The sequence below is a fragment of the Fistularia commersonii genome, chromosome 17, assembly GCF_037954325.1.
Source record: "Fistularia commersonii isolate RoL2024-O1a breed Wild chromosome 17, RoL_Fcom_v1.0, whole genome shotgun sequence".
NCBI lineage: Eukaryota > Metazoa > Chordata > Actinopteri > Syngnathiformes > Fistulariidae > Fistularia > Fistularia commersonii.
This window is the reverse complement of record NC_141300.1, coordinates 12,820,761-12,841,059: the sequence shown is the minus strand read 5'-3', so window position 1 is coordinate 12,841,059 and position 20,299 is coordinate 12,820,761. Positions and strand designations below refer to the sequence as shown.

The 20,299-nt window shown below is 47.1% G+C and overlaps 3 protein-coding genes across 5 annotated transcripts in view; all 3 read right to left on the bottom strand.

The window, feature by feature from the left end:
* Positions 1–1,482, bottom strand: part of st3gal2 (ST3 beta-galactoside alpha-2,3-sialyltransferase 2) — a 30,528-nt gene extending 29,046 nt beyond the window's left edge. Inside the window, exon 1 of one of the 3 annotated variants that reach the window (XM_086163321.1) lies at positions 1,447–1,482. The gene's annotated coding sequence lies outside the window, so the exon portion shown is untranslated. Of the gene's footprint in view, positions 1–1,101; positions 1,282–1,446 lie in introns of those variants that run through there. The other 2 variants (XM_086163324.1, XM_086163323.1) reach the window with 2 other exon arrangements.
* Positions 1,483–1,848: 366 nt separating this feature from the next.
* On the bottom strand, positions 1,849–16,668 carry aars1 (alanyl-tRNA synthetase 1). Its single transcript, XM_086163505.1, has 20 exons — positions 16,589–16,668; positions 14,073–14,228; positions 13,774–13,962; positions 13,027–13,172; positions 12,342–12,533; positions 12,105–12,249; positions 11,845–11,990; positions 10,554–10,662; positions 9,987–10,137; positions 9,255–9,379; positions 8,749–8,893; positions 8,486–8,664; positions 5,908–6,021; positions 5,590–5,796; positions 5,067–5,251; positions 4,635–4,743; positions 4,174–4,287; positions 3,115–3,321; positions 2,848–2,961; positions 1,849–2,664 (listed from the first exon to the last, which is right to left on the bottom strand). Exons 2-20 carry the CDS (start codon positions 14,214–14,216, stop codon positions 2,485–2,487), a joined length of 2,901 nt encoding a protein of 966 aa, XP_086019631.1. The 5' UTR covers positions 14,217–14,228; positions 16,589–16,668; the 3' UTR covers positions 1,849–2,484.
* Positions 16,669–18,160: 1,492 nt separating this feature from the next.
* Positions 18,161–20,056, bottom strand: exosc6 (exosome component 6). The gene is made up of 2 exons (XM_086163557.1): positions 19,726–20,056; positions 18,161–18,877 (listed from the first exon to the last, which is right to left on the bottom strand). The coding sequence occupies exons 1-2, from the start codon at positions 20,001–20,003 to the stop codon at positions 18,343–18,345; spliced, it is 813 nt and encodes a 270-aa protein (XP_086019683.1). The 5' UTR covers positions 20,004–20,056; the 3' UTR covers positions 18,161–18,342.
* Between the last annotated feature and the right edge of the window lie 243 nt (positions 20,057–20,299).

Genomic DNA, 20,299 nt, shown 5'->3' with positions numbered 1-20,299 from the left:
TCATTCATCATCTATGCCTTGTACTGCATTTAGAGTCATTCAGGGTAGCAAGGATGCTGAAGTCTCTCCTAGCTGTGGGTGGCCAGTTCCCCACGCAGACACGGGGAAGATCAAGACTCCACACAGAATAGCCCACCGTGGGAATCCAATCGGGGACCTTCTGGCTGTGAACAGAAGCACTAACCACTGCGCCACTGTGCCATCTTTGTAATTCAACACAGAAAAAGTGTTTTAATTTTCCCTTGCAGAAAGATCTTTACCACATCTGACACTTTTCTCCACCTATTCCAACCTGCCCGCACATGTTCCTCCACCTCTTCTCAACACTCTCCGATCGGTTTGCCCTCAGTACTTAAAACCCTCCAGTTTCTTCACCTCCGCACCCAGCAGCCTCACAGTTCCACTCATCCGAACACATGCATCCTGTCTTACTGCAGCTCACTTTCAACCCTTCTCTCCTGGAGCATACCTCCATCTCTCTAGATGTCCCTTCACCTACTCCTGAAGATGTTCACCTTCACTCAACACATCCTGTTGCATGAGTGTTCCCGTCCTGGGCTGCATGTCCACTGCTTCTGATCTTTTTCTGGGGGATATTACTGTTTTTTTTTGTTACAAGGTCACACACACACACACACACACACACACACACACACAGACGCACACACACACACACACACACAAACACACACCACAAGCTTTCCAGGAAACATGCCCGACTTGTTCACCCCTTCTTTCTGGACTTTCTGAATGACCGTTGGTTGAGGGGGCTTAAACAAATAAGCATTGTCCCCCACCCTCCTCTTCCCCCTCCACCCCACCGCCGCCCACTTTGTGTTACACAGCTGACGGCCATGAGAAAGACGATACAGAGGCTGACATTGTCAGCCACTACAATGCACCTCCGGCCGGGTGTCGAGACTCGGGAGGAGCCGATGGCGCCCCAGCGGTGATGAAGACTCCCACCCTCGTCATCCTCGCCGGTGGTCCTTTACCATCGATGCTAATCAACGCTAAACCGGCACCTAGCATCCCCTCCCTGACAAGCCACAGGCGAGAAGCTTTCGGCTATAAAAAAAAAGGGGGGGGGGGTCGCCCTACCTTACCGAGGCGGCTGTTAGTCGGGAGCTTCGGGGTGAAACCCCCGAATAGGTGTCGTTTTTCCCAGGTTGGGAGGGGGGTCGAGCCGTGCTGGCTGCCGGTCGTCACGTTAGCTGAATGTCAAGCGAGTAGCTTCGCCCCCCCTCACCCGGCGGCTCCTTCCGGGCGCAGACACTCACGAGACCGGGAATGTAGACCCGTAACGGGACGTTAGCTAGTAAACGGCTAATGCTAGCACAGGGTGATGAGGGTGATGGAGCCGGAAACGCTTTTTAGCCCCCCCCCTGGCAAAATAAAGAAGTAGTGTAGAACCAGGTGACAGGACGGGGAGGAGACGGCACTCACCGATGGAGAACGGCGCTCTCCTCCGGGGAGGGACGGTCCTCCTAAAGCCACTCGGCTACGGCTGTCATGCTAACTAGCTAGCGTCGATCTACTACTTCCGGTTAGAGCGTTTCAAAATGAAGAGCACGTGTGAAGTAATTTAGAAAGTCAGAAATTATTTTTTAAAATATAAAAGTATGTACCCGCAGACATGATAAGTTTATTTTTAATCTCCACTTTTGACCTTAAATCACCTCTTGCTCAGCGATCCATATCTCCAGGTGTCTGTCTAATCTGCAGGGGTAATCAAACAGATCTGAAATAAATCAATACCATACTTGGGAGTAGAGGATATAGTCTGAAGTTCAGTGACCTGCAGAAAAAACCTTGGAAAGTTTGACAACAAACAAGGCGGACACACACTTTTTAAAGGAACCATTTATTTTGCAGACTGATGTTTTATCTCAGGTGGGACATTTTGGATGAGAAAAGACAAACCCAACAAGACAAACAAAGAAATCATGAGAAATGAGACTGCAAAATCATCTGTTGTACAAATTAACCATGTCCAGTTCATTTGTTTAACATGTCATGATGGCTTCAGAGCAAGGCTACGACGCAGCTACAGCTTATAGGGTTCAGGTGGACTAAACAGGACAGAGATAGAACATGATCCACAGATGTCCTCAGGTCAAAAATTAATCTTTTGTCTTGAGTGCAAAAATGAATCTTGCCAGTTTTCCATGCATCCCTCTTCCTTTCTCCGTGCACTGAGACAACAACCAGCACAGAGATACATCTTTCTTCCTCAGATCATCAGATGATGTCCGCTGTCACCTTGCTGTGTTGGATGACGACATGATGTACTTTCAAGTCATTTCGTTTTCCAGAGATTCATTCCGCTGGCATAAAAATCAGCCATCCAGCCTCTTCTAGTGGTCACATGGTGGGGGCGAAGATGAAACATAAAATGAAAAATGTAGTGAGCTCGGCGGCAGGAGAGGGTTGAGGAACTTCCTGCACACTTCACTGCCTCCTCGTTCCTCCATCGCGTTGGTCTCAGTTTTCTCCCAGTTTGAGCTGTGCAAACTTGTTGGCCACCTGCAGAGCCTCCTGCAGGGCCTGCGTGTTCCTGCCGGTGGCCTGGGCCGACAGGTCCTTGCCACCTCCTTTGCCGTCCAGCAAGGGGCACAATTCCTGGACCCACTCGCTGGCCTTCAACCCACGGTTGGCCACATCCTGTGGAAGGAGAGAGAGCTTCTCATTAGAGCCGGCTTTCTACTTCACCCTGACGAGTGGGTGTGTTTTCATGGCTACAACCGAACATGAGCGTGATGAAGGACAAACATCTGCACTCTCCTGTTGGATTTTGTTATTGTATTCCAGCAGATCACCACCAACATTTATGAAGGTGGTCTTTACCTGAGGTACTTGACATAGGCAGGTGATCTTGCCGGCCTCTGGGTCCACCGTGAAGAGCATGGTGGCGGTCTGGGGAGAGCTGGACTTCAGCAGCTTCAAAGAATCGTTCAGAGCCTGCAGGAGACCAGGAGGAAAGCGAAAAAAAAGAGGGAAGAGAAAGATCTTTATGTGTCGCACGATCAAAACTCATCAGCTTCAGAGTCTCTCTGCATTCGCTGTAGATAAAAGTAGGTTGCTCTTCTTCAAACGTCATCGATTTTTGCTCACCTTTGCTGAAGCTCCGGTTTCCATCTCCATCACCAGCAGAGGCTGGTTGGGGCAGCTTGCAATCACCTCCTTGGTCTTCTCCAGGACCCTCTTCTGGATGTCGGCCTTGTAGCTGCGGTCCAAGTCGTCCATGGTCTTCTTCAGGCCCTTCAAGGTTTCCCTCATTTCGTCCTTCTGCCACTGGGAAATGACTGCAGTGCCGATGGACTGCACAGGAGACACAGCAGATTCTACAGCTCCTTTGTAATGAATGCAGCATTGACTTTGTATACATTACTCCTGGGACATTTATCAGAACCCTTCTGTTCCCGAGTCATATTATTTCATTAAGGACAGAAATATGCCTCGGTTTAACTTTGTAATGTCGCCAAAAGGTCACTGATCTCATATTTATGGTAAAATCTTGTTTTTTTTCGCAGGAAAACACAATAGGAAGAGGGTAAGATGAGATGACTGACAGCTGAATGGCATCAGGTTGCCGTGCTCCGATAAGTATCCGTTGCAAACAGCAAAGATCTGGAGTCGGAGCAGGTCCAGCAGAACAGGACCTTCTGTTTGATGTTATGACATTTGCAAATGACAGCGAAGGTCCATGCAAGTACCAACACTTCTCTCATTCCTCCCACACCTCCTCTCCTGAATGCACTGACATCCCTTCATCTATGTGTGATAATAACCTCCATCTCCTCCACCATCATCATCATTTCTTCTATTAATATTAAAGCTATTATTGCATCATATCAGCCATTAGCATGTAGCTACTTGCACTACTGGTATAAGTAGTAATGGATCATTTGTTCCTGTCCCTTCCGATCTTCGTAACCCCCCCGTCTCTATCACGCTCTTGCTTTCTATCTCTATCGTTCTGTCCTGGTCGAGGCAGAAGGTCGCCCACTATGAGCCGGGGTGTCCGATGCGTCTACTGTGAAAGGCAGCCTTTTCTTGCCACGTGGGTGCCTGTTGGGTTTTTGTAGATCCTTTTAAAGACTGTGATCCAGATCTGCTCTACGCGGAAAGTATCATCACACACATCTGTTGCGCACACACACATCTACGTACCTCCGTCATGTCAGCGATCTCCTTCTGAACGTCTTTGTTTGGGGCTGTCTGCAGCTTCACCTTGTCTCCCAGGGCAGACAGAGCCTGGAGCACGGAGTCCGCCTTCCTCTGGGCCTGAGAGGCATCACACAGATGGGTATGAGTGAGACGGTAACATTCGCAAGAGCAGGGGAAGACTATCGGTGGGAGGGGAAGTGAAAAAGCGATATGCTCTAAAGCACGGATTCATCCGTGAGAGTGAAAAAGGCTGCATGTTGAAGTTTCATCCTGCGTGCAGCTGCACACACAGTCTGTTACGGTTTGCATTCAATAAATCCCGTCCGTCACAAACAGCCAGAAAACCGTCGTGACCATTTGAACGCAAACTGCAAACGGTAACTTTGTGATTTTAGAAGGAGACACAAGTTAAGATGGGAGATGAGGCTGCAAATGTGTGTGTTGGTGTGTGTGTGGGTGTTAACCTTCTGGGCCTCGGCTCCAGTCACAGCGACAATGCGGCGGATGCCCTTAGCGATGGCCTCCTCCGAGACAATGACAAACGGCGCGGCGTGACCCGAGTTCTGCAGATGGCTGCGGATAGCAAAAACAGCAATTTACAGACGATGTTGAGAAGCATCGGGGCGGGAGAGAACAGCTGAGGAAGGCGGGGGGGGAAAAAAAAAAGGAAAAGGGCAGCAGTGGGAATGAGGGGATCTAAGAACCAGATGAAACAGCGGGAAAGAAAGTATCAGGGTACCAAAGCAGAGGAGAGCCAGAGCGGCATCTTCATGTAGGATACAAGCAGTTCTGTTCTTCAACACCAGAATTCCACTGAAGGAGTCCAGCTGGAGGCTGGAGGCTCTAAAATTTCAGAAGCTCCAGAGCAGCGTCTTCTGTGATGACGCCACACTTACGTTCCTCCGCAGAACTCGATGGAGGTGAGGGACCCGGCGGCGCTGCTGGGGTCGTTGAGCAGGTCCTGAACGGGGATGCCGACCGACACGACTCGGACGGGGTCGGGGTAGGTCTCGTCAAACACGGCGCGCAGACCCTGGATGGCCTTGGCTGCCGCCAGGGGGGCTTCCATGGCATAGATTGGCTGAGGCGAAGCACAGGGGGGCACTTTGACTCAGCGGGAAGGAAATGGAAACACTCCCATCACAAGGCCACATATAGAGACATGCATAGCTGTGTAACCGCCGCTCTACATTTGATCCAGCATTTAGCATCCAGCAGTTTCTGCTGGCGGTGTGTGTTTCAGAGCTCAAGGCTCTTAATTCAGTAGTTTTGCCACCTCCTAGTTTTCAGCTGAGTGGAAAATAGCGCTGTGCATGTGTGTGTGTGTGTGGAGAGAAGATGTGAGTGTGCCTGTGGAGCTGCGACTCCAGCGAATTAGCTAGCGGGATGGTTATTGTGAAGACATTGAGATCAGCCAACCTTAGCGTCTCGTATCATGGCGCAGGCGATCTCCTCTGTCCGGCGGACCTCTCCCGTGCTGAGGGCGCCCTTGGCGGTGAAGTCGAAGCGCAGGCGGTCGGAGGCCACCAGCGAGCCCCTCTGATCAGCCTCTCCCAGAACGCCGCGCAGGGCAAAGTTGAGGATGTGAGTGGCCGTGTGGTTGCTCATGATGGGTCGACGGCGGGCCTGCAAGAATTCGTCCGTTTAGAACATCGGGCTCCGAACCGGAGGAATCTTCCCAAAGTCCCCCGCTGAGCAAGTCCTTTCTTCTGTCCATCTTATCCTACGTGATCTCACCTCGTCTACGTGGAGAGTGACACGGTCCCCGACCTTCAGCGAGCCATAGACGGTGCCCACATGCAGAATGTAACCTCCTCGGACCTGGGTGTTCTTCACGGTGAACTCCATCCGCTGCAGGGGACAGAGGGAGAAATGCGTTTGGTCGGATAAGGCGGAGGGGTTGCGGTTATGGGCATCTCCTCCGAGGTCGTGCCGAAGGACATGGCACTCAGTATTGTTTCCAGCAGTGCCACCTACAGCCTGAAGTCCACCGCCTCAGAGATGTGGCTGAATCACGGTAATGGAGGAGAACATCCGGGCTCTCTGCCAGCCGCTGTCAAAGCTTGATTTAACTCTATCTTCATCATTTCCCTTTTCATTGGCATTCATCTACGCTTCCCCAGCTCTGCTGCGGCTTCAGAACCTCATCAAGTAATGGCTCTCAGATACACTGAACCGTGTACCGCAACACTCACACCAGGCACGGTATCTTAGGCCTTACAGCTCGAGGTTTACCGTGAAGGTGTATGAAATGAGGCCAACATTTACGTGATAGCAAGGAAATTGGCCGAACTGTGGAGGTAACCGTCTGCGAAGTCCGCGTCAGAAGCATCTGCGGTGGGACGAGGACAGCTACCACTCACCCTGACTGCTGCTGAGCTTCTTCCCATAGCCAACCACCCTGGCTGGGCTCTCCTGTAACTTTATGGGATGTTCCTCATACTAAATTCCCTTCCATCCATCAGTAGCAACATCAATATGCTCCAGCAAAGCAATGGCACCAGCAACACCTCTTTTTTTCTCCATCTGATCTCTGACTTCACAAACCCCCTGCTGAGGACCGATACGGAGCCAAATATGAGTTTTTGTGAGTCACTCACCAAAGAGAATTGGGTTTTTGAGTCATCTGAGTCTTTTTTTTATCTCCAAAATCAAAAGTGAATACAATGCGACTGTGCAAAAATGCAATTAACCAGGCACTAACGGCAGGACTTTTGAATTCAACAACAATGTATGGAATGCAATTGTGCAAATTTAACCAGCCAACGGTGCAAAAATACAATCCCAGCAACAAAACGTTATTTATTTATATATTTAAAAGTTATCTCTTTGGGACAAACATTATGTTTATGGTGAATTTTTACATTTGGAGACCGGACCACAGCAGTGGACTCTTGCCACAGCTAAAGGAGGGGCTCTCCCGCTGCCAAGAGAGTAGAAAGAACCATTCACAGAGTGAATCCTTTGGCGAGTGATTCGTTTTTTCTCTGAAATGGGAGGGCTCTCCTCTAAGGTGCTCTTTTCGCCAGTGGGGAAGGCTACTCCACAAGCCCCTCCATGTGCAGAGGGGATGACTGAGTTAATATAGACTATGAATCATGACTCATGACTCAGTGAAATGACTCACGAGTTTCGAATGGTTTATTCACAACTTGCACATCACCGTTCGGCACCCTATTTTCACTCCTCCCGGTTAAGACGTTTCCCTGTCCTGTGCTGACAGGACACCAGGACACCTCCATCGTCTAACTTGGCCCCCTCTGGTTAAAGGGACTATTACCTACCCAGTCGTGTTAAACGGCAGCAAGAGATCAGCAAAGCATCTAATTGAACATCCTTATGAAAATTACTTTGTTGATCCTCGAGGGGGAAAGTGTTTTTCACATCTTCGTTTTCTTGTCAGATTCCATGGCCGCATTAGATACCCCACATAATCCATTGACTCGGGTTCTACCAGGATAAATCTGACTGTGACCTTTGTCTCCAGCCTCTGTCCAGTTCCCTCACACACCTGCATAATACTTAACTTGCAAGCTTGCAACAGCATTAGCAACGATTCAGCAGATTACTTCTTTGTCCCGAAAAAAAGGGCACGGGCAGCCACTTCAACACCACATGCACTTAAAAAAAACAAAAAAAAACAACTTGTGGGCTTGGGGTTCGTGCTAGCGCACACCTCTCACTTCAGGTCTCTGTTAAAACTACTTCCCTTGAAATCCCCTTCTCCCTGTGCACGCATTATGAACTGATCATTTTCACCGCCCGCCCCGCGTATTTACAAGCATCACCATCAGTGTGTTAATGTTTGTATTATCTTGAGTGTTCTGATTGTAGACTGAGAGAAGTATTCTGGAGCTCATGTGATGGGGCTTTGGAGACAATTTCGTGGAAGCCCGCTGAGGCCCGCTGCTCGAGACGAACGATCTCCGAATGTAATTGGAAAAGAATTAAAAAGCACGAGGAGAGAAAATTGCATGAGCTGTGAGTTAAAGTCCTACCGTCGCGCTGAATCACCTTGGCTTTTGCGGGGAAGCCAAGGGTTCGATTTCTCAGTTGAGATTAAATCCCCCTTAACAAGTTCAAGAGCACCCCGGTGGCTTTTTACATCTTCAATATGAATTTCAATTATTTCAAGTGTTTATTTCCTTTAATTTGAGTATAGAGAGCTGGAGGTTTAATTCTCCCAGTGCACTTTGTATTTTTAAGGAAAAACAAACACCAACGGGGCATCTGAGCCCGCAGCTTGGCCCTCATCTCACCCTCAGCCCCTCTGACATGAAGGGATCTCGCCGAGATCCTCCTCCCGCACACTTACGTCCTCCATGGTGTCGTCCTCTCGGAGCATGTAGCCCTCATCGAACGTCTGCCCTCCCTGCTCAGCGTAGAAGGATGTCTGGTCCAGCAGCACGCCGCACTCCTGGCCCGTGGTCACCTCCTCGCAGAAGGCGCGGTCGCGGCGCAGGGCTAGGACGGTTGCAGAGGCTTGCTGGAACTCTGAGGGACGGAGGGTTAAACATCAGGACACAAAAAAAAAAACAAAAAAAAAAAACCCTCATGTGTTTCAGGGGGGATCCGTACCGTAGTTGCCCTTTTCATCCGAGGTATATTTGTATTTGGGGGAATCATCCGTGGCGGGGACCTGCTTGTTCCTCAGCTCGTCGATGGCGTAAATGTCCAGCATGATGTGGTCCTCGTCTCCTGCACCTTTGCCCTGGGACTTTAACTGAACATGCGCACAAAGATCGGGTTAAAGCACTGATGCTGGAGCAGGTTTGCACAAAAACACTGCAGTCAATGGATGGCGGTCTTGGTCTGACTCCAACTCAATGATCAAATACTTAACCGTCATTATTTTACATAATCATGATTAATATGACAACTTGCTTGAGAGTATTTGTATTTATCCATAGATTAATTCACCCTAAACCAGTTATTTTACAACATTTAAGGAGACCTCTTCTGCACTCTGAGTTTCTGGTAATATAAAGTAACACAATAGAATTGAACAGCAAACAACACGTTCTAAATATCGACAAGTAATACCAGGGTGGTAGGAAACAACAATTCCCTTTCTGTTCCCTCACCTGCGCCGCCTTCTTCTCCTCCTCAAAGGCGGCCATGTCTACATTCATGCCTTTCTCCTCAGCGATCAGGGAGGTCAGGTCCAGGGGGAAGCCGTATGTGTCGTACAGCAGCCAAGCCGTGTCGCCTGAGAGCACGGACGGAGGGAAAAATGCAACGTCAAAGTATGACAGCAACTATTTCAGGCGGTTGAGGTAGAAGTCTGATTTTATTAAACAGTCAGAGTGGATATAAAGACTCTATAACTTAATTCCAAACTGGTGCTTGAATATTAACTTTCACAAATGGACGCTAAGCCTTCATTCAGATCAAAATACTGCAATATGAAAGCAATGTTGTGAATAATAATAATAACCAGGTATTGAATAAAAGAGGAAACTAAACTCTGCTTTTTATTTTTTTAAGTTAAAAAAAACAACAACCTTCGGAGCACCAGCAGACCCAGTTTAGGAGAAAAAGGAAACCAAACGATGGAGTTAAGTAATTCACATGCAAATATGAGAAATGTTTCCACGGCAACCAACACAAACTTGCCTCTCTAGCAAAACAATGGTATCTAAGGAACCAATAAGCGTCCACTTCTTTTTAACAGCAGCAGCTTTTGTCGTTTTGTTGTTTACTGCCTTTGTGTTGTTCCTCCTTTGTCACCATCTAGTGTCGCCACATAACATGCACTTTGACTCGTGCACAAGATGAACGCCAGAGCCAGAAGCTCCTCGTCCCAACGGTCTCACCTGGTATGGTGGTGCAGGTGCCCATGCTCATGATCTTCCTGTCCAGGATACGCCGCCCTCTGCTGAGGGTCTTGAGGAACTGCGCCTCCTCTTCGTTGACGATGTCCTTCACCATATCTGGGTCTTTCCTCAGCTCGGGGAAGGCGTCGCCCTAGACAATGACCAGAAGAGATTAATCAAACTGAATAAAAGAGGAGAGGGAGAAGCTGAAAGTCAGGATTGAGGGATGATAAGCAGAGAAGGCAGGAAGCAGGAGAACGTCTTCATGGTTAACGCAAAGACAAATGGTCCATCTTTTCCAATCTGCTTCCTCTTTAATCCGTAAAATAAAAACGTGCATGAAAAAGTTTGCTCCTCGTAACAAATACTGGATACAAGGAGGTCAGAAGTGGCGTATATATACATAAGAGATACATCCACGTGCTTTGGAGATTTAATAAATAATAACCTGTGGGGAACTGTCACACCAAAACATTCTCTATAGTGGTATGGGAACCAAACAATTGCACGAGGGACGGCGGGCCACCATAGAGGTCTTTCGCGGGATGACGTGCCAACAAATCTCACCAGGGACTCGACGACCACGTCGACCAGGGAGGCGAAGAACCCCCTCTGCGCGCCCAGCTTCTCATGGGAGTAACGGACGGCGCGGCGCAGGATCCTCCGCAGCACATAGCTACGTCACACAGGACACAAAAACTGTCAAACAACTAGAATATACAGCACAGTGGAACACTGACTTAGGAGTTTAATAGGCCCTGTGAACGAGACCGTGGCTCAGTTTGTTCGTATATCAAGTTAAATTTCATTTCAAGTTTGAGAATTGAAATGAAATGCGATTAATTGGTTCGAGGCCCCCGGTTATTGTTTTTAAATAATAAAAATGTATGTTATAAATAACCAATGTTAATATACAATTAGCGCTAGTAGATAATTATATACTGATGATCCACATTTCTAACTGCTACCTTGCAGTTAGAAGTAATATAGAGAGGATTTGCCAGTGCAGTGGAACATTGAGTTTAACTGGTTCATTGATCGGGCCCTTAACTGTGGTTGCTCTGATATCAATTGCTATTTTCACTCACTATCACTGTAAACTGTTCCGGACCCCCGGTTTTGTTATGTTTTTTTTTTTTAAATAAAAAGCGCTTTATAAAAAACAAATAATATATGAAAAATAATATACATAATTTAAGAGAACGTAAAGAAGTACAATGGTTTTATTCAGCGTATTTACCTTGAAGATGGGCCGAAGATACCTGAGGTGGCAGTGGAGTTTTTCCATGGGTGCTCTATCCTTAACTTACTGTATACACACTTAATGCTACTAAATGTAACATACACACTTTATGTCTATACTTCATTTATGGACGGGGTGAAGACGCTCCTCCTTATAAAACCATCAAACTGTCCCCAACCGGCTCTTTGAACAACTCTTCAGACATCTCGTCCGCTGGCGTCCCCACACCAAGCCCCCACCTTCTCACAGACAATACTCTCCGTCACCGAATCTCACCAACAACAACTTCTCCATCTCTTCACGGACGAGTCCATAACACGCTCACCTCGCACGTGTTTTTTCACTGACTTTCTCTGGGCTACCTAGCTGCGGGCAGCGCGTTCCACTGTTCTGCTTCACGGACAGTGGTGGCCACACGGGTGCCAAACCCTCATCCCCCTCCCTCCTAACGCAGACCTGGTCTCTAATCACGAAGCAAAACGTCTCGGGCTTCGGAAAACTGCTAACGGATACGCTCACACAGTTCTGCTGCAGGGACTTTGACTTCCAACCAGTATGCATGAGATGCTTTTCTGTTTGTTTCCTCCTACTTCCTCATTCCTCTAGGCTGCTCACCCTCTCCCCGTGTTGTCAGGCCGGCCTCCGTCTGAAAGGGCGATGGTGATGGTGCGAGCGTGGTCGGCGAGGACACGGTAAGCCATGTCGATTCCATCGGCATCCTCCGCCCCGACTTTCCCCGAGTACGGTCGGGCTCCGGTGCCCTGAGACAAACACATGATGTATTTGAAACAAAGCTAGATATAGAAAAAATGCAGTCGCTTGATGTCCTTGTGTGTGTGTATGAGTGTGTTCACTGGTGTGGAGCAAGAAACTACCTTCTGAATGGCTTCAAAGTACGGGATGAAGAGGTCGGTGTCGTAGTTGGACATCTTATTTTGCAGCACAGACACCAGGCGCTCAAGACCCATCCCGGTGTCGATGCTCTTCTTGGGCAGCGGCTTCAGGATGGTCTCGGACTCTCTGGGGAGCGAAGAACGGGGATATCGCCGATTTTGTTTCCGTCAGGCACCCCGGTGCTTCGGTCATGCACCGAGCTGTGACGGGTTTCTTACCTGTTGAACTGAATGAACACCAGGTTCCAGATCTCCAGCACGTTGGGATCGTCCATGTTGACCAGGTGAGAAGCATCTCTCCCCCCGATCCGGTCAAAGTGAATCTCGCTGCAGGGGCCGCAGGGGCCGGTGTCCCCCATCTCCCAAAAGTTATCCTTCATACTGCCGGGCAGGATTCGGGCCTCCGCCACCCTGAGAGAGAACGGCCAAATCAATCGTATCTGATAAAACACTGGATTTTCTAACTGGCTTGTTACACTGGCAAAGGCAAACACACTGCTCTCGCCCAAAGCAGGGTAGTAAGTCTGCTAACCAGACAACTTTGCACCATCACCGCTTCAATTTCGGGGTAAAGTCAACCCCTTCATGCTGCCTGCAGGTGCACGACTTCACATCTGTTCAATTCGTGAACGAGACGCCTTCCTTTAAAAATTGACGTGAGGACATTCGGGTTATAATCTAAAGTTCAAAATTCTTCAGGCCGTCCAAGAAAACCTCCAATACTGTAAAGCAGGGTTATGGGGGTGAGAGGCTGTGCAAGCCTCAAACGGACGCAGCATTGAAGTGCAAATATGGTATTAAATGTTATTTGGAGATGATTAAGAGCATTTTTAGCAGTTTTCATGGAAAAGTTGGAAATGGCAAAAGCATTGACGCGTCAATCAAATGTTGTAGCCGGGCTCACCCAAGGTCCATCCAGATTTGCTTGCACTCCAGATCTGCCTCCAGGCCCGCATCAGCATTTCCACCAAAGTAGGTGACGTAGAGGCGGTCAATAGGAATGCCGAACTCCTCGACTAGCAGCTCCAGGGCCATCTTACAGGCGAGTTGCTGCAGCACCACGAAAAAGGGAGAAGCGTGAGAAAGAGAGCTCTTCACAACAAACATCTAGGGAAAGGTGCAAGGCTAATTCACTTGAGACTGCTGTTTTTAGTGATTTTAAATAAATTCAAAGATATTTTTCCATCCCTTTCGATCTCCAGCTTGGTCAAGCTTCGTGTAACTTGCCGCCACATCTATTGGAACTTAAGGCATACATGCAAAGTTGTGTGTTTTTGTGGCCAAAGTAATTGTTATATTCGTTGGGCCTAAACTAATCCTCACAAGCACGACTGCAATGAACTAATTAGTGCGAGTGGATAATTATATCCTGATGATCCACTCTGGCGGTGGCGGTGGCCACGTGGACATCAAACACTCATCCTGCTGCTCCTGACGCAGATCTGGGCTCCGATCACAAAGCCAAAAATCCACGGCTCGGATCTCGGACAACATTGTAAGTTGATGGACTCGGAAGTCCACTGTATTTTCTAATTGCTGGACATTTTCCACCATCGCCCGGAAAGTTCTGGTATACGTGACGGGTCCGTAGGTACACAAACACACACACACCGGGGAACAGGATTACGCTCACACTGCGACCACATGATACCTTAAAGTAATCCCCGAAGGACCAGGACCCGAGCATCTCGAAGAAGGTGTGGTGGTAGACATCTTTTCCGACATCGTCCAGGTCGTTGTGCTTGCCGCCTGCGCGGATGCACTTTTGGGTGTTGGCGGCACGATGCAGTCTGGCCATGGGGTGGGATGGATCGATGGTGTTGAGGAAGATCGGCTTGAACTGTAAGGAGAAGACGGTTATTTTGTGCGTTGGCCTAACACAGATTATGTTTCCTTGTCTCGCGGCAGCACCACGGTCTCTCCATTGGCTGAAAACAAACAAATCTTTACCTGGTTCATGCCGGCATTGGCGAAGAGCAGCGTGGGGTCGTCCAGGGGGATGGTGGACGAGGAGTGGACGTAGTTGTGCTCATTGCGACGGAAGAAGTCGATGAATTTCTTGCGGATTTCTGCGGCTGTCAGGGAGGTGTCCATCCTGAAATAGTTCTGGAATGGAGAACATTGAAGACGTGTCCTGTGAAGCAAACCTCTGCTTTTCCTCCATGCTGGAGAGAATCAGCCGGTGGCGAGCCGGTATAGATAACTGGATCCTTAATGGATTCTCAAAAACACATCGTTTGAATTTGAAGTCTGTTATTTACTTTTTTTATTTTTTTTTATTAAAAACAACCAATGCAGGGCAGCCAGTCTCTAGGGGGGGTTTTAACAAGTCATCAACAGAGATACTCTCATGCAATTTAGCCTCAGGCCCTTGAGAAATCTTGACAACCAGTTGAGGTTTTGTAGGCTGCAGGATCTTCCGTAAAGCAAACTCAAATGCCAAAGGACTTGTAAACAACTAAACAAAACTCCTCCCAACTGCTCCGCTGGCTGCTTGGTAGATCTGATGGAGAATGTGGTCAGGCTCTTCTGTATTTAGAAGCAGACGCAGGTAGGATTGGATTGTTGGAAATGCTACTGGTCAGACATAGTAAGTAGAGGATTAGCAGTTGAAAGATGTGAGCAGGATGCTTCAGAACAGTGATTCAAACACAGGACCCTGCCGAACGTATCAATATTTCACTTGTGTCATGCATTCTGAAAACAAAGTCTTGACACTATGTTCTTCTGTGTAACCATATAACTATATAACCACCCCGCCCCAAAAAAAGACACATAAAAGGAGGAGGAGTAGAATATGGTTAGGACGTGTCTATCTGGGTGGAGCTCCGGGAGGCTCTGACTCTCCAGATGTGACAGTGGAGAACGGGACGAACCAAAGGCTGTTAAGATTCTGGCAACTCCACTTCACATCAGTGATTTTCATTTCCTCAAATAGATGTGGTATTATTTCTGCAGTATTGCAACTTTCAATTTTTCTAAAGTGATGTATTCTATTTTCAGGAATGTATAGAACACAAAGAAGAAATTGTGATATCACGGAATAAAGGTTATGAGATCGGATAATATGAGATTGTTGCAAAATGTAAACAGTTTTGTAACATGTTCAATGTTAAAGTATATACTGTGTATATATATATACGTCGCTGTCGGATTGTTGAAAAATCACAACAAAGTGGATCTTTACACGATTACACTTTTGACAACGGACTACTTCCTAAAACACTGGAATAGGACAGTCTCTGCACATGGACCCTTTGAATACCAGCCGATCACCATAAACGTTCAGTAACAGCATTGCTTGTTTCTCCAAACAAATTCTGCTGCTCACATTACAACTTTTTGAAGATGAACTGCACTGAGCAAGAGTGGGTGTGACATCCATTTAATTCAAACTTCAGACCGGTGCATCTGATGACCCGGAGTGTTGGGCACCTCTAAGCATGGACCTTCTCCACCTGCCACGGCCTGACAGGGGGAGGAGTTTGACCGCAGCAGGCGGACAGGAGGATGATCAGCGCGGCTGCTTGGTGTTTTCTATCTGATGCAACATTCCACACCTTAACATATTCAGCTGCACCAACTGGTTTTCTCCTAATATTTTCTATCCATGAAAGTGAAACAACTAGTTTCACATTATTTTTGGACTCGTAGATGCCGAGACACCATAACAACCAATAAACAGTGTACCGTCCGACTATAATTAAAAGACACTGGATGCTGAATTCCCCATCGATGTTACTCATTCATTCACCAGCGAGCGAAGGAAACCGAATCACCCCGATGGGACCTTCAGATCTCCGGGGCCCAAAAGAAAAGGTAAACAGCCGTCCCTGTCCTGACGACGACAAGTCATTGTTGGTAACCACAGAGAGGAAAACCAGTGGAGGTGATGGGATGGAAATTTCACCCGGTGAGAAGAATGTGTCCTTGCAGAAGATAATGCCTTTGAGAAAATTTAGATCATGCAAAGGGAATGGTCTTGTTGGCCCTTAGTTTCCTCTCTCCTCACTAAGGACCAGAGGAGCTGGAAGCTGATGAAACCACCACCCCAGTCTGCAGTGAAAAGCAGCAGCTCTACGATTTGACACCCAACATCACCAAAAACCTTGCTATTTTAACCGGTTTTCATCAAATTAGGACTATTTTTATTGAATCAAAACACATCTGTCATGTGATTTAACCCTCCCATTTCACAGATTAGTGTCGTCTGTGCCACATTTTTGCGCCAATAAATAAACAAAGCGATAAAAGTAGAGCCTCAAACCGGTTTTTAGCATCGTCAGCTGACAGTTTGCTGAATAGAGGCGCTAGCTTGTTTCCACTGACGTTAGCTAGCTAAACGTTAGCAGAGTCGGCTAACAATATATCCGACGATGAGAGAGAGAAAGGTAAAAAGCTAAATGAAAACATATTTCTATGTTCTAAAAAATAAGATATCCGACAGCCAAAACACAAATACTCACAGAGGAGGCTAATCTCTTAAGAGCGAACTGGTCACCGGTCCAAAACACCCAGCTTAACCCACGCCGCACAACCAGAAAGACAGTGGAGAGCTCTGGACACGCCCACTGTCGTTGCTAATTGGTTGAGACGTACCGATGCGTCAACAAGAATATGATCCTATTGGATATCTCTACTGTCAATCTTAGCCAAACCCGCCACATCGTTGACACAAATTGCACCGGCTGGCTGATGCAACTTGAAAGTCACTGCTGTGCATTGTGATGTTTGCTCTGCACAGAGGAATGCTTACATTTCTCACTCAAACTGATTATTTTATCTTTCAACGTCTATTCACAGGTGCGCAAGCTGGTGACACATGAACACGAACATTATTACATTCATCAAACGCACGACTATCACGCTAGAGTACTGTCTCATTCATGTTGGACCATTAATTACAAATAACTTTTGAGTCATAAAACATCATCCAGTCTCCCGGGAAAGCAGTTTTCCACGACAGGTCACCGCCTCGAAGTGGCGCAGGGAGGTTGCATAAGCTGATGCAACACGCACAGACCTACCGAGTTTATAGTTTTTGTCGCATTGCAATTGCTCTGCAGCCCTACATGCCTTTAAGCAACTACCATGCATCCTGAGGGGGAATGTATTTGGGATTTTGAATGACTGGAGCAAATAGACGGGCGACAAAAAAAGTTCAAGCAGCTTTGGATAAGAAATTATCATACCCAAGCGTGGAGAGCTAAAAAAGCCCTCACCTGCCTTTCTGGATTCCTCACCATAACAGAAGAGCCTGAGGGCAGAGAGAATAGAAAGAGCGGGAACCTTCAACTTGTTTGGACACATTTTCAATCTGAGTTGACAGTGATAGGGCAAATGAATAAATAAATAAATAAATTCAAAGTTCATTCTCATTCCAAAATAATCACATGAAAATATGAGCTAGTACCAGTGAGTGTGTTCAGCAAGTGTTCAGATGTATTTTATGATCCCGTGTGTGGGAAACTGAAACACAAATAATAGAAAGTGACCCATCATGGGACTCACTGGCCTTCATCTTACCAGACCGAGTATTTCCTGTGAATTAGTAATGCACAAAATGCATTGCTTCCTAAGCATCTCATGGCTGCATGACCTCTAACCTTCTGATAAAACAGGTTGACATGGAGCTCTGATGGAACCAAAACTGGTGTTTTCAGCCTAAAGATGCAAAAAGAAAGGGAGCGAACAAACGACTACATCGAGCTTGCAAGGTGATTGCTTCGAGCAACGTAAGTCATCTAGCAATGATAATAAATGCAACATGTGGAACAAGGGTGGAGCTGGGAGGTTCGGTTTTCAGGTATGTAATTTTCATTCCTTTAATACTTGTAAACAGACTGTAGATGTCATTTTCAACACAGGCAAAGACAAATTAAATCTGTCATGCACATATGCAGCACGGTTTCTAAAAACCAGGAATATCACCGTTGAGGAGATGGATTCACTGCAAGAGAATTGAGGATTCTCCAAATGCAGCCGGTGGCCTCTGTGCTTACTCTAAAATGAATATGTGCCAGTGGGTAGATAAACAGTATCAGCTTTCTTTTCCTTTCATCCTTTTTCCCACTCACTGACATATATCAAGGTTATAGATGTAAAAGAATACACCATGAAACCAGCCTACAGAAATACCTTTTTTAATAGAAAAGAAAGTACAATGTGTCATGTTGTTAAAATAAACAAATTCAAAAAGAGTTTTTTTTTAAAAAGTATTTCAGCTCTCTGAGGGAGGGGGGGCGACTCTGCGCACCGCCTTGATCAGAGCTTGCTGAATGACTGGATAGATTTTATAGCAGCCCTCGATGCAGGTCCGCACCCCGGCTGTCATCGTCTCCTCGGCCATTTCTCCTTCCGACTGCAGCCCGGAAATTTGGTTGAGGCTGGGGAGAAACGCGACGGTCACCAAGCCGTGACTTTTGCCGCCGCCGTTCTCCTCGGTGTACGTTGGATCCACCACGTAGGAAGCGCCGGTCTGGCAGACGGTGCAGCCGAGCACCAGGTCGTACATTTCGATGCCGGCGTCCGCCAGAGCGAGGGAGGCGCAGGTGACGGCGTGGGCCAGGACTGAGCCGCTGTTCTCAAGAACCATCACGTTGACCTCTATTTGAGAGCGTGGATACTTGTGGAGGCACAGCGCTGGATGCAGACTCTCGTGCAACATTAGGGAGAAGTCCTTTTCCAGATTGCCTTGGATCCACGAGCCCCTCTCTGGGCAGGAGAACGGAGCGAAACGCATGTCGGTGGTCAACCTGGATGCAGCAAGAACGGGTTAGATGTTTTGGTCAATATTAAAATGGGGTAGCAGCACTTTGGCTTTGTGTCACATACACCCCTAGTTTATTTTAAACACATTATGATTAATTAATAAGTGAAGGATAGGGTTTATTCTGGTCGTGCCATCTGGACTTGAATTTCTCCACTTGCTGACAACAAGATTTCAACAACAAATAAACAATTAGCATGACCTGGATGATTAACTTTGACACTATATATTTTATTTGTATTTCTTATTCTCCCTCCTTCCTACTATTGTCTATTATTGTTATGTTTTACTTGAAACTCTGGCACAACAATTTCCTTCAGGATGCATAAAGTTGTTCTTATTCTTACTCTTATACATACTACTTATGCAACACAAGAAGGCTCTTCAATCTCCTGTGTATATTTATGTGTGCGTGTGTGTGTGTGGAAGCGTGTTTCCTGGTACAATTATATTCTTATTTACCGCCCATAGTGAAACCAGATAGATAGCGATTAATAACTAATTGGCATACCGTTGCAAACCGTTGCAAACAGTGCAGAGAAATGTAAACAGTATTAGCGGGATGTGCAAGTTGAAAGAAACAGTGCAAATTAAAATTTGAACACTTCTGTTTGCACAATGTCGAGGTTGAGAAAATGCAGATTGACATCTTGAAAGTTGAACTGCACAAACTGGCAGCTTGCATGCGGACAGTTAAATAAACAGGATGTAAAATGCAGTGAACAATCAGGTAGAGCATGGTTATTGACGCCTGCTGATGTGACTCTTAATCAGTGTATATACCAGTGCCTATATCGTTTAATTTCAATTATTAAAAAGAAAAGATCAGCACACCTTCCACATTTCATGTCGGTTTCATCTTTTCGATCGGTTTCTCTGGGACCATAAACGCAGCACATCATCTTGGTGTTCCCGGCCTCGATGTAAGCGGACCCTTTGGCCTGGCTCACCAGGCCGCAGCGGACGAAGACGGGCCGGACGTCCACCTGGTCCCGAAGCCGCCCGTCACCTCTGCCTCCCTGCAAGGGCAGCACACTCGCCGGCTTGTGAGAAAAAAGCGACGGGCTTTGGGAAACATCCGGACCGCGTATTCGCTTGGTATCGACCGGCATGATGCTAGTGGCATCTGGCGCGGAGGGAGCGGAACATGTGATTTCCGGCTGGGAAGTAGTTCCCCCGGAAATAGTCCCCCCGGAAACACGGACAACAGAGACATAGTTCCGCTTATCAATTATTAAAATCTCCACTTTTATTATTATTATTTTTATTATCCTTTCGGCTCGCCCCTTCCATTTTGTGCCCCGCGGGCTATATCAGGCCCGTTTTTGTTTTTATCTGGCCAGCCAAACTATTTTCTTTGAATATTTTCATGCATGATTATAGCGTTTTAATCAGGAAAAGCACATGA

Bases quoted from the DNA above. Each gene is read 5' to 3' on its own strand.
- exosc6 (XM_086163557.1), bottom strand. From the start codon at position 20,003: ATGCCGGTCGATACCAAGCGAATACGCGGTCCGGATGTTTCCCAAAGC. The intron at 18,878-19,725 runs GTGTGCTGATCT...TGCTGCATCCAG, and splicing joins ACCGACATGAAATGTGGAAG to GTTGACCACCGACATGCGTT.
- aars1 (XM_086163505.1), bottom strand. From the start codon at position 14,216: ATGGACACCTCCCTGACAGCCGCAGAAATCCGCAAGAAATTCATCGAC. The intron at 5,252-5,589 runs GTTGGCTGATCT...GCTTCGCCTCAG, and splicing joins CCATGATACGAGACGCTAAG to CCAATCTATGCCATGGAAGC. The intron at 2,665-2,847 runs GTAAAGACCACC...CTCCTTCCACAG, and splicing joins GCCTATGTCAAGTACCTCAG to GATGTGGCCAACCGTGGGTT.